General features: G+C 35.8%; 1 protein-coding gene across 1 annotated transcript; it reads left to right on the top strand.

Moving 5' to 3' along the window:
- Positions 1 to 10,864: 10,864 nt before the first annotated feature.
- LOC148943286 (uncharacterized) lies at positions 10,865 to 11,890 on the top strand. Its single transcript, XM_089101079.1, has one exon. The coding sequence runs from the start codon at positions 10,865 to 10,867 to the stop codon at positions 11,888 to 11,890; it is 1,026 nt and encodes a 341-aa protein (XP_088957205.1).
- Positions 11,891 to 13,471: the final 1,581 nt, after the last annotated feature.

Raw genomic sequence — 13,471 nt, 5'->3', positions numbered from 1 at the left:
GGACACTACATTCATTCTTAAAATAATATTTCTTGAAAAAATTATGTTATTTACACGACTCTTCCTTCTTGCAAATCCCTCTCCAGGCATATTTGCATATACCTTTATTAGCATTAACTTGTTTCCTGATGGTTCATCCCTAGCATTGAACTCACACCTAGTTTTACATGCATAATTAGGGTCAATTTCAGAATGAACTTGAACACTTGTGCGTGAGAGGGGATTAAAACCAAGACAGCTTAATCCTTTAAACACACAAACTTGTCTTTTTATCTTAATTGAACCGGAAATCACTGGATTCGTATCTATAATTTTGTCGTTGACCTTGTCTTCTGTTAAATTTTGATTTTTGATGATGTTATCAGAAGCGACATTAGCATCAATAAGTCTTGTCTTACGATTGGTTTTAACATAAACTGGGGATTTCTCCTTTTCCTGGATTGGAAAAGACTGGGGGTTATACCAACTCTAACACTTTTTGAAGTGGTTAGGGTGGACATTTCTATAATAACATTTTCAAGTTCACTCATCAATGATAATAACCTCTGCATTGGAGGGAGGAGGTTTCTTGTTTTAGGTGCAGTAGGGATGTTGTTTAACAAGTTGGACTGGTAGGAAGCACAGGTCTTGAATACTGTACCTTGGTCAGGGGTTTGGCAACTGAAATCAGTTGTTTTTGAAACGAAATTGGTTTGGCAGGACACATCGGACGTGGTTGAAGGGGAACTGTCCTGGGGCATGAAACTGGTTTGGCAAGGAATTGATTTGAGAGACGAAAAGGGTGATGACCTCACTTTCTTCAAAATATTGACTTGGTCACTTCCCGATGGGTGACGTGGAGGTGTCATAAGGGTAGACGGGATCTTGGTGGAGCAACACAAAGAGTCATTAGAGGGTACTACCTTTTCATTAGTATCATCTTTTGTAGTACAACCTATGCAAAGACAATGTTTTGACCACTTATAACGTTCTAGACCGGAGCAATGTTCATGTAAGTAAAACTCAGAGCTACTGCACTGAATAGAGTTAATAGTAACTCTTAATCTGCATTCCTGGCATACTCTCTTTGCCATTTTTTGAACCGGAATGGGTTTTGATATATTATCGCTGATTAAAGATGAGTTAGCTAGGGTCACTGAATTAATTCATGTTCAAAGCTCTTAATTAATTCTGTCCAAAGTGAGTGAATCCAAAAAGGTTTTTCCACCCTGAAGACTAAATGAAGGTCTAATCATACCTGACAAAGTTTTTCAAACTCTAAGTTCTTTTATTTCGTTGTTTCAAAATTGTAAGCTTTTAGGGCATTGTTGTCACGGTCTCTGACAAAACGTCGCTGGGACATTTTGAACGCAGTGAAAAATAAGTATGGTCGGCAAAATGCGTGGTCAGATCAGGGTCAGATTTTGGCAAAGCCTAGTGTAGGGTCATCAGTCAAGAAAATCTGTTCTATTGCTGACTGTATTTAGTCTCAGACATAATGATTAGTCTTTTTCGTATTTGTTTTTGTCTTTGTGTTTTGTTGTTTTTTTTTTGCTTTCAAATGAAGTGAAACAAAATGAAATGAAAACAAAACATTGGATGAATCTACTGAAAAAAATTTGCATTGTCAATTTAATATGCATATGCTGGTATTTATTTCTTTTTTCTTAATTAATTTTTATTTCTTAAAGTGAAAACATTAAAAAGAATTTTCTTCACTAAAGTACAAATTATATTCTGGCTTTTAGAAAACATAGGGTTTAGAACCCTACTCATATTAATTTCTGCTCGTTTTGAGTTTGAATTATTTTAATTTCTGTTTGTTCTGGGTTTTATTTATTTATTGATACTATTTGTAGTAGTTGTATGTTTAGTAGATTATTTGGTTCTATTCTTGTTCATTTTTGGTTTAATGGAGTTCTTTACTTTTTTTTTGAAAGCTTATTTTGTGAAAAAAGGTTTTTGATTAATTTCCGTTCGTTTTATATTGACAAAGTCTTTTTAGGGAGAAAAACTGAGCCTCATCTGAAGTCAAACAACCATCCCTTCCATAAAAACCTTAAATACCCCCTGGGCATATCTTATAACCCTTCCCCCTAATCTCTGGGGTTTGTTTTAACCCCAAAAGCATTGTTATATGATATTTAGACTATTTTGAATAGAATGGCTATCTCAAAATTTTTATTAGACGAATTTTGGGAAAATACGACGTGTGTATAGGGGAAGGGGTAGCTGCCCTCCGATCACCTTGACTCTTAAAGAGAGCACTAGAGCGTCTGATTACCAATCCAATGAGCTCCCTCCGATGTTTTTATGACCCCACTTTTTATAAAAACCCTGCATGTCCCAAGGGCATGACTTACAACCCTTAAATTACAACCATCCTCAAAGACATTATATCCAGAACTTCAAACTACGTTGAAAAATTGGCTATCTCAAAATTTTGATTGTATGTGTTTGGGGAAATAGTGGGCCTAAGAAGGGGGCTAGTTGCTTTCCAATCAGTTTCGAGGAACCTATAAAAAAGAAATAAGAAATTATTTATTTAAAGACAGCTTTCATAGTCGTAGATAAAAATCCCAAACTAAATGTCACTGTCATTTACAAACCTAGCCCTAAGGCATTTTTTTATAGGCACTGGTAAAAAACGGCAACAATGAATTGTTAAATCGATTAGTTCTGCAAGGCACTGACAGTAATTTGTTCTTTTTCTGGTATTAACTACTGAGTTGGCAACAGGGGGTAGAAAATTTTGGTTTTTAGGGCTAACAAGGAAAAATTGCTCTTTAAATTTTCAATTGAACAAACTCATTTTGAAGTTTCTACGACAACATTTTCTATAAAAAAACAAACAAACTTATATGCCCCCAGGGCATAAATTACAACCATTGCCTTGAAGGCTGTGGGGTGGGGTTGTCACCCTCAAAGACCTAATTTCCAGAACTTTAAACTACGTTGAACAAATTGGCTATCTCAAAATTTTGATTGATGTGTTTGGAAAAATGGTGGGCGTGAGAAGGGGGCTAGATGCCCTCCAACCACTTTCGACTATTAAAAAGGACACTAGCCTTTTCAATTTTCAATCGAGTGAACCCCTTTTAGAAGTTATTACGACAACGCTTTCTTTAAAAACCTTATATGCCCCCAGGGCATAACTTACAACCCTTGCCCTGAGGGGTTTGGGCGGTTTGTCATCCTCAAAGACATAATTTCCGAACTTCCAAGTACGTTGAAAAAAATGCCTATCTTAAAATTTTACTCGGATGTGCTTGGGGAAATGGTGGACGTGAGAGGGGATTAGTTGCTCTCCAATCACTTTTTACTATTAAAAAGGGCACTAGCCCTTTCAATTTCCGATCAAATGAGCCCTTTTTGAAATTTCTACGACAAGGCTTTCTATAAAAACCGTATATGCCCCCATGGCATAACTTACAACCCTTGAGGGCTCTGAGGGGGTTATCACTCTCAAAGACCTAATTTCCAGAACTTTTAACTAAGTTGAACAAAATGGATATCTAAAACTTTTGATTGCATAGGCTTGGGTAAATGGTGGGCGTAAGAGGGGCATTAGTTGCCCTCCAATTACTTACAACTATAAAAATGGGCACTAGCCCTTTGAATTTTCAAACGAGTGAACCCTTTTTGAAGTTTTTACGACAACGCTTTCTATAAAAAAGTTATATTCCCCCAGGGCTAAACTTACAGCCCATGCCCTGAAAGCTATAGGGGGAGTGCCCTCCTCAAAAACAAATTTCTATCTAGAAATCAACTACGTTAAACAAAATGTCTATCTCAAAATTTTTATTGGATCTGTTTGGGGAAATGGTGGGCGTGAGAGGGGGGTCAGCAGCTCTCCAATCACTTTCGACTATCAAAAGGGCTACTAGCCCTTTGAATTTCCAATTGAATTAGCCCTTTATTAAGATTCTACGAAAACTCTTTCAAGTAAACCTTATAAGCTCCCAGGGCATAACTTACAGCCCTTGACCTGAGGGATTTGTCATCCTCAAAGACATAATTTCCATAATGCTCAACTACTTTGAACAAAATGCCTATCTCAAACTTTTTATTCGGTGTGTTTGGGGAAATGGTGGGTGTCAGAGTGGGTTTAGTTGCTCTCCAATCCCTTCCGACTATAAAAAGGGCACTAGCCCTTTCAGTTACCAATCAAAGGAGCCCTTTTTGAAGTTTTTCAGAAAACTCTTTCTATTGAAACCTTATATTCCCCCAGGGCATAGCTTACAACCCTTGCCCTGTAGGTTCTGGGGGGAGTGTCATCCTCAAAGACAAAATTTCTGGACCTTTCAACTACGTTGAACCAAATATCTATATAAAAATTTTGATTGGATTTTTGTAGGGAAATGGTGGGTGTGAGAGGGGGTTAGTTGCCCTCCAATCACTTTACTTTCGACTATTAAAAAGGGCACTAGGCATTTCAATTTCCAATCAAATGAGCCCTTTTGAAGTTTCTACGACAACACTTTTTATGAAAACACCATATGCTCCTAGGGCAGGCTTCACAACCCTTGCCCTGAGGGCTTTGGGGGGTGGTCATCCTCAAAGACCTAGTTTCCAGAACCTTCAACTACGGTGAACAAAATGGCTATCTCAAAATTTTGATTGGATGTGTTTGGGGAAAAGGTGGGTATGACAGGGGGTTAGTTGCCCTCCAATCCCTTTCGACTATTAAAAATGGCCCTAACCCTTTGAATTTCCAAGTGAATTAGCCCTTTTTGAAGTTTCTACAAGAAAGCTGTCTATAAAAAACTTAAATGCCCCCAGGGCATAACTTATAACCCTTGCCCTGAGGACTTTGGGGGGAGGGTCCTCCTCAAAAACGTAGTTTCTATTTGGAAATAAACTACGTTCAACAAAAAGGTTATTTCAAAACTTTGATTGGATGTGTTTGGGAAAATGGTGGGCGTGGAAGGGGTGTTAGTTGCCTTTCAATCATTAGCCATTCCAATTTCCAATCGAATGAGTCCTTTTTGAAGTTTCTATGACAGCTCCTTCGATACGAAGTGTCCTTGTCTAGAAAAAAAAACAATACATTGTGCCAACATTGGTCTTTACTTAGGTAACGCTATTGCGCTGCCTACGATATGAAGCCACAAAAATCAGAAATGTTTCCCTGAACAGAATCCCGGGAATTTTTGAGTCTTTCCCCTAACCGATACGTTTTTGTGTTTCATTATCGTTTTTTTCCAGTAGTGATTGTATTTATCTAGTTGTCGCTTCGAAAAAAATTGAATTTTATGGAGTTATGAAGCATAAAGGTATTAAATAAAAAGGTTTTTGTATTAAAAATTGAATAAAAATATTATATTAATAATTTTTATTTAATTGAGTCTAAAGGCATTAAATATTTTGGTGTTTGATAACCAAGTTCAAAAATGTCAATATCGTTGCAAAAATACCTGTCTAACGCTTCGGCATTGCTCAACAGAATGCTGGGAGTTTATATCTTAGTTTTTGTAAGTAGGCTATTGTTTTATTTTTATTTTTGTAATTAAATACTTTTTTGTTTTTATACACTTTTGCTTTAATTGACATACCTGTTTCATTGCCTTTAGAAAAATGTTTGTCTCTAAACTTCATTATAAAAAAAATTCAACTGAAAGTAAGGAGCAATATTAAAATTTAAAACGAACATAAATTATTATGTATATGATTAGGTTGCCCCCCCCCCTCCTCAATACGTCGCTCCTCACGCTAAAGTTTTTTTTTATTTAATTTCTCCTTGTGTTTTAAATAACGCCAGGATACCTGGCTCCACCTCCGAGGAAAACTACCCCTTCCCACAGAAATATCCTCTGGGCAATTCAATCCTGGTGAAAATTTACTACCCCGGACAATTACCCTTAACATCTCCACACCTAAAATTAAATCAGTAAAGAGAAAGCGAGACATATAAAGACATTTGGTATAGGGAATCTGGAAAATTCACCCAGTGTAAAATTTCCCCTGCAAAGTTCACCCGCCTGGAAACTTCTTTCTCCATGGAAAATTTTCTCCATGCAAAATCCTCCTAGTAAAAAGTCGTCCTACCCTCCCCACTTGAAAAATGTATGAATACTTCCCAATACCAAAAAAAGAATGGGCAAGTTTTTTAACTTAAAAACCTTTCCCCAGCGGCTATAGGGGATCATTTTATCTCTAACGACAAAGTTATTAAGCCTTTCAACTATGCTGAACAAAAAAGCTTTCTCAAAATTTTGATTGGACTATCTTGGGTAAAATGTGGCGTGGGAGGAGGCTTAGTTGCCCTCAAATTTTTGGATTTCTTAAAAAGGGCACTAGAACTTTTCATTTCCGTTAGTGAGCCCTTTCTCGAAGTTCTAGGTCCACTGGGCTGATACGATCACCCCTGGGAGAAAAAATACACGCATCCGTGATCGTTCTTCTGGCAAACATTTTACATTTTTGCAGATATGAGCTTGAAACCTCTATAGTAGGGTTTTTTGATACACTGAATCTGATGATATGATGCTAATTAAAATTCTGTGACTTTAAGGGGGTCATTCCCCCTTTTTTGAAAATCAAACAAATTTTCTTTGCTTTTAGCTTTTGGGCTTTTAGCTTTTGATGGGTAAAACTAAAATTAATTAAACTTAAATATTTAGAATCAGCATAATTAGCCTATTCTTTTGATTTATCTATTGGTATCAAAATTTCGTTCTTAGAGTTTCAGTTACTATTGAGCCGGATCGCTTATTACTTGCAGTTACCATGAACTGTTTGATTACCCATCAAAATCCAAACAGAGATTATTGAAATGTTGATAATTTTTCTATGGTACAAAAGTGTTGTATTCATAGAACTTTACAGTTTTATGAAATGTAATTAAAAAGATAGGAAACCTTTTTCAAGTAAAGTAAGGAGCAAGTTTAAAACTTAAAACAAATAAAAATTACTCTGTTTATAAGGGAGTTTGTTTCCTTCTCAACACCTTGATCATTAAACAAAAGTTCTTTAGTTCTTTAAAAATCTTATCTTTCCAATTGCAAATTTTCTTTAAAAATTTAGAAAAACCAAACTTTACAGCAAAGAGTAAGAAACAAAGGAGGAAACAGCCTCTTTTATATAAAGAACAATCTGTTCAAATAGGTTTCAAATCTGTTTCTTGCTTTCAGTTGAAAAGCTCTTTTTTTATTTAATTTCTGAATGTTTTCCAAATCATACCCAGGCCTAACCAAAAGTAGTAATGACTCAATCTATTCAACGGGGGTGTCCCAACGTATAGCTATAATATAAGGAAGAGGGGTGGTAGGAAATTACTGTGTACAATCTAAGGTAGCAGGCAGATAGGAACTTACTGTTTACAATCTAAGGTAGCAGGCAGATAGGAAATTACTGTGTACAATTAAAGGTAGCAGGCAGATAGAAAATTACTGTGTGCAATCTAAGGTAGCAGGCAGATAGGAAATTACTGTGTACAATTAAAGGTAGTAGGCAGATAGGAAATTACTACAGTACAATGATCGGATTCAACTACCGTGAAAATTCGTGATGTTTCTGTTAAAAGTCATGCGTGTATTCATGGTACTTGAATCCGATCATTGTACTGTAGTAACTTCCTATCTGTCTGCTACCTTTAATTGTACATAGTAATTTTAACATTGAACACGGATATAAAAACTCTGACAATGAATTATTTCCTCAGTTCAAAATTGGCATTCGAGATATAATGATGCATTCAAACAAAAGGAATATTGACGAAAGCTACACGCATGAAGTAAGTTATTCTTTTATATTCATAGTGGGTAAAGAAATTAATTCTAATAAAATTTATCGGGTGATTTATAGAGATCCCATTATAGTTAAAAGATTGCTAAATATTTTTTGAACCAGGATCTCCAGAGATCGGTAAAGAGCAATATCAAAACAAGAAAAAAAGTATGTAAACACTGCATTTAAATGGCTTGCGAGCTTAGCACATGAGGTAAATCTTACCTATTTTTTTCCGACCCAAAGTTCCCCACTCCCCACTATGCCACATTCGTCCACCCCCACTCCACCACCACCTCCTCCCTCAAAAAATCCCCTCCCTCCAACCCCACCCCCCCTCCAACACCCCCCAACATTTTTTTTTCTACTTTATTTTTAATTTTTTTTACATCTCTTAGAATGTCATGAAACACACTTAAAAAACAAAAAATTCATATTTAATATTTTACAACTTCAAAATGGGAATGATATAGATATTTGTGTCGCAACTTTTAATATTAGAAAAATAATGTTTGTAGTGACCATTTTTTTTTTTAACTTTTTTTTCTAACTTTTTTTAAACTTTTTTTTAACTTTTTTTACATCTCTTAGAATGTCATGAAACACATTTAAAACATATGAAATTCACATTTAATGTTCTCCGACTTCAAAATGGGAATGATAGATATGTGTGTTGCAACCTTTACTATTAGAAAAATAATGTTTGTAGTGACTATTTTTTTTTTCTAACAGTTTTTTTTAACTTTTTTTTACATGTCTTCGAATGAGATGAAACATACTTAAATTCAGTAGTGTTTTGTCGTGGTTTACCTTGTCACAGTTACATCCTCTTGATTCTTCAAAGTTCATTTTGGATATCTTTAATTGAAATGCAAGAGTTGGAATATTTCAGTAGTGTTTTGTTGTGCCTTACCTTGTCACAGTTACATTCTCTTGATTTTTCAAAGTTCATTTTGGATTTCTTTCGTTGAAATGCACGAGTTGGAATATTTCAGTAGTGTCTTGTCATGGTTTACCTTGTCACAGTTACATTCTCTTGATTTTTCAAAGTTCATTTTGGATTTTTACATTCTCTTGATTTTTCAAAGTTCATTTTGAATTTTTTTCATTGAAATGCAAGAGTTTGATTATTTCACTAGTGTTTTGTTCTGGTTTACCTTGTCAAAGTTACATTCTCTTAATTTTCCAAAGTTCATTTTGAATTATTTCGTTGAAATGCAAGAGTTGGATTATTTCAGTACTTTTTTGCTTTGCTTTACCTTCTCACAGTTACAGTCTCTTGATTTTTAAAAATTGATTTCGGATTTCTTTCCTTGAAATTCAAAAGTTTGATTATTTCAGTAGTGTGTCGTATCGCTTTACCTAGTCACAGTTACACTCTTTTGATTTTTCAAAGTTCATTTTGGAGTTTTACATTCTCTTGATTTTTCGAAGTTCATTTTGAATTTCTTGCGTTCAAATGCAAGAGTTGGAATATTGCAGTTGTGTCTTGTGGTGGTTTACCTTGTCACGGTTTCATTCTCTTGATTTTCCAAAGTTCCTTTTGGATTTCTTTCCTTGAAATGCAAGAGTTGATATATTTCGGTAGTGTTATATGGTGATTTACCTTGTCACAGTTACATTCTCCTGATTTTTCAAAGTTAATTTTGAATTTATTTCGTGAGATGAAATAGTTGGAATATTTCAGTAGTGTTTTGGCATGGTTTACCATATCACAGTTACATCCTCTTGATTTTTCAAAGTTCATTATGAATTTCTTTCGTGAAATGCAAGAGTTGGAATATGTCAGTGGTGTTTTATCGTGGTTTACATTTTCACAATTAGGGGAGACCAGCTCACCTTCACCACGGCCCAGGTTCGTCATTTCAAAATTACACGAACACATAGCGTTCAAAACCCTGGAAACTTTGCCAATGGAAGAGCCATCTACTAGTGATACTTTATTAGTGCAGGGAATTGGCCTTCAGTTGTAAGTAAATTTTTTTAACAATTGGTATATTTTTTCCTGCAGAATGCTGTATTTTATGTCTTAGAAAAAAGCTATTCAAGAGATATTTTAAAAGATTTGGTAATTGTATATTACCTAATATATCTCTCAGTTTATGCTACCACTCTCCTCAAAAGCAGTTGGCACCATCTATCAAGAGTTACAGATTAGACCAAAACTTCATGTAGATTACCCTCTGCCCAAGTTTGCCATAAATTTCCTGCTCAGGTTCGCCAGGCTAGGGTATGGCGAACCATGGCTGGTGAACCTGGGCTGGTGAGCTTTCATTTTGTTTTCATTGTAGTATTTTATTATGTGTTGTTGTACTATTCTGTATTTTACTAGTTCTGTATTTTTCAGAAATATTGTGTATTTTACTAGTAATATTCTGTATTTTACTAGCACATCTAAATGAAGAGTTGTTACTGGCAATAATAATAGGATAAAAACAAATGGATCGAGTCAATTTGCACGCCCAGAAGTTATGACATTCGTTAAAAATTTAAGAGCTTGTTATGTTGATTTGACTTTGGCAAAAAATATTGAGACGAAACGAAATTCCTTGAGGTTACTACGTAAAAAAGCGCTTTTGAAATTTCATTTGATTTTTCAAGCTCAGAACACATTATTTTTCTGTTAAAAACAAACTGGGCAATCAAACTAACATATTCTAAAGTTTGAAGCAGTCAATGTTGTTTCATTGCCAAAATAAGTAGGTTATACATCATGACAAAAAACAAGGCTGAAAACTTCGAAAAATTTAAGACTTGACATGTAGGCTAAACTTCTTCTTCAAACATCTTCAATGTTACATCAAGCATATTGGTGCACTATTCTGTATTTTATTAACAGTATATTTTCTTTTGTTTTCAGACATCATGCGAACGCCAAAGCCTGCTACAGAAAGGAAAAAAGGTACGACTGAACCAGAACTGCTTCGTGAAGCTGTGCTAGAAGTAATTGAGAAGCAAGTTTCAAAGGCAACAACTTAAAGAAAATACCAGATTCCTCGTGCAACCTTACGAGATTATTTTAAAAGAATCAATAAGAAGGGCCTGGAGTTTAGAAGTTTGTCTCTCTCTTTTTTTTTCACCATGATACGCCACTCGTAAAATTTTTACCGACGAACAAGAACGGGATCTTGGCAAGTACTTGGAAATAATATGACATATGCATTATGGACTATCACGACTCGAGCTCCGTCAACTTTGTTACAAATACGCCATGTCGAAGGAGCTTAAAATTCCAGATTCATGGACTTGTGGTGAGAAAAATCAAGCTGCGAAAGAGGATTGGTATCGGGGGTTTATGCAGCGACACCCCGAGCTTACAATCCGACAGGCAGAAGCTACCAGTCTGGGAAGGGCTACTGCCTTCAACCACTTTACAGTTCAGCAGTTCTTTAACAATCTTCGGACTCTATACGACCGTCACTGCTTTAGCCCAGAAAATATTTGGAACGTCGATGAGACAGGATTATCGATTGTTCACAAGCCAGGCACTGTCATTGCTGAAAAGGGCCAAAGGCAAGTCGGAAAGGTAACGTCTGGCGAAAGAGGGCAGAATATCACGCTTAGTGCCTGTGTTAGCGCTATTGGAAATACTGGTCCTCCAAGGATGATTTTTCCAAGAAAAACGTGCCCTGATATCCTACTAAAGGGAGCTCCACCAGGGACCATTGGGTTCGGAAATGAAAAAGCTTCTGGATGGATGACGACTGAGCTCTTTGTCATTTGGCTGAACCACTTTATTAGTCATGTAAAACCAACAAAATCAAAACCTGTTCTTCTTATTTTGGACAATCATATTACCAGATATTCTAGCGATCTGCTTGAGCTGGCTAAGGAGAATGGTGTTAATCTTTTAACCGTGCCCCCACATACGACTCATAAACTGCAGCCTCTGGATCGCTCCGTTATGTCTCCGATTAAGGCATACTACAATCGAGAAGCCGCAGTTTTAATGAGCAGAAACAAATGCAAAACCATAGCCATTGCTAATGTTGCAGAAATTCTTGGCTCATCTTACTTCAAGGCTGTTACTCAAGAAAGCATAATCAGCGGGTTCCGCTGCACAGGAATTTATCCATTCAACTCAGAAATTTTTCAAGACCACGAATACCTAAGTTCATCCGTTTACGATAGACCAGAAGTACCACCACTGGCCACTTTCAGCTCAGAAGGTAACTCTGCGTGATATTCAGAAGCAGCATGTGCAAGTGAACCACCCCTAAGAGACTCAAGCCCAAAAAAGTTGCCTGTTATAATATCTGGGTCTGTTAACAATAGCTGGTCAGAAATTGTAAATTTTTTCCCATTGCTAAAAGGATACCTCAGGAAGCAGAAAAAAAAAACATCAAATAAAAATAAAACAGAAATCCTAACAGATACTCCAGTAAAAGAAAGAATTCAGCAAGAGGTGGAAAAGAAAAATAAGAAACAAAAAGTGCTAGAAATGAAGAAACTAATCAAGACAGTTGCGAAGCCATATAAATTTCCAAGAAAGAAGCTGTTTAGCGAAGCAGTTGAGCATAAAAGCAGCTCTGAAGATTTTGTAGTTGATTCTGATTGTTGGAGTGACGAGAGTCTGAATGTTGGTGATGTCAAGGCTGAAACTGAAATAGCTGGAGAGATTACAGTCGGTGATTTCATTCTCACTGGAATCGATGGGAAAAGAAGTGGAAAACATACTATGTTGCGTCGGTGCTAAAAATCAATGGTGATGATCTTGATGTTAAATTTCTCCAAAAGGTTGAACTAAACAAGTTTGTTTATACAGATGAACAGGCTTTTGTAGAGAGACAATCAGTAGAAATTAAACTTGATCAACCCGTCTGATGCGGAAGGACTAAAAGGCAGTCAGAAAAGATGACAATTGGTGTTAATCTTTCCACATACAGTATAAAAATGATCAGACAAATGTAATATGAGTTACATATATCGAATTTTCTTATACCAATAGCTGATGAGTATTAAACATATTCTTAAATAAGAATGGCTCTTCTTATTTTTTTAAAAGTTGTTTTCAATGCTTGGCGAACCAGAACCGGGGGATGGCGAAGCTGTACCGGGGTCGTACAGGTTCGCCATATCTGACCAAGGTCATTGTTCTTTGAATTATGGCAATAACTGATAGGCTAAAAAAATATCAAAATATTGCTTGATGTCCTGAATGTGTAGGTACATTTTGGTTGGAAAAAGTTTACTGTAGGTTGACAAGCATAGTAGAAAAAAATTATTTTCTAAAAAAGTGATGAACGTGGGCGGGTCTCCCCTACATTCTCTTGATCTTTCAAAGTTCATTTTGGATTTCTTTCCTTGAAATGCAAGAGTTGGAATATTTCAGTAGTGTTTTGTCGTGGTTTACCTTGTCACAGTTACATTTTCTTGATTTTTCAAAGTTCATTTTTATTTCTTTCGTTGAAATGCAAGAGTTGGAATATTTCAGTAGTGTTTTGTTATGGTTTACCTTGTCACAGTTACGTTTTCTTGACTTTTCAAAGTTCATTTTTATTTCTTTCGTTGAAATGCAAGAGTTGGAATATTTCAGTAGTGTTTTGTTGTGCTTTACCTTGTCACAGTTACATTCTCTTGATTTTTCAAAGTTCATTTTGAATTTATTTCGTGAAATGCAAGAGTTGGAATATTTCAGTAGTGTTTTGGCATGGTTTACCATATCACAGTTACATCCTCTTGATTTTTCAAAGTTCATTATGAATTTCTTTCGTGAAATGCAAGAGTTGGAATATGTCAGTGGTGTTTTATCGTGGTTTACATT

This window comes from Artemia sp. Qi Xiang Cuo, chromosome 15 (genome assembly GCF_049724085.1).
Source record: "Artemia sp. Qi Xiang Cuo chromosome 15, ASM4972408v1, whole genome shotgun sequence".
NCBI lineage: Eukaryota > Metazoa > Arthropoda > Branchiopoda > Anostraca > Artemiidae > Artemia > Artemia sp. Qi Xiang Cuo.
The sequence above is the reverse complement of the archived record's forward strand: the minus strand, read 5'-3'. Positions and strand labels throughout refer to the sequence as shown.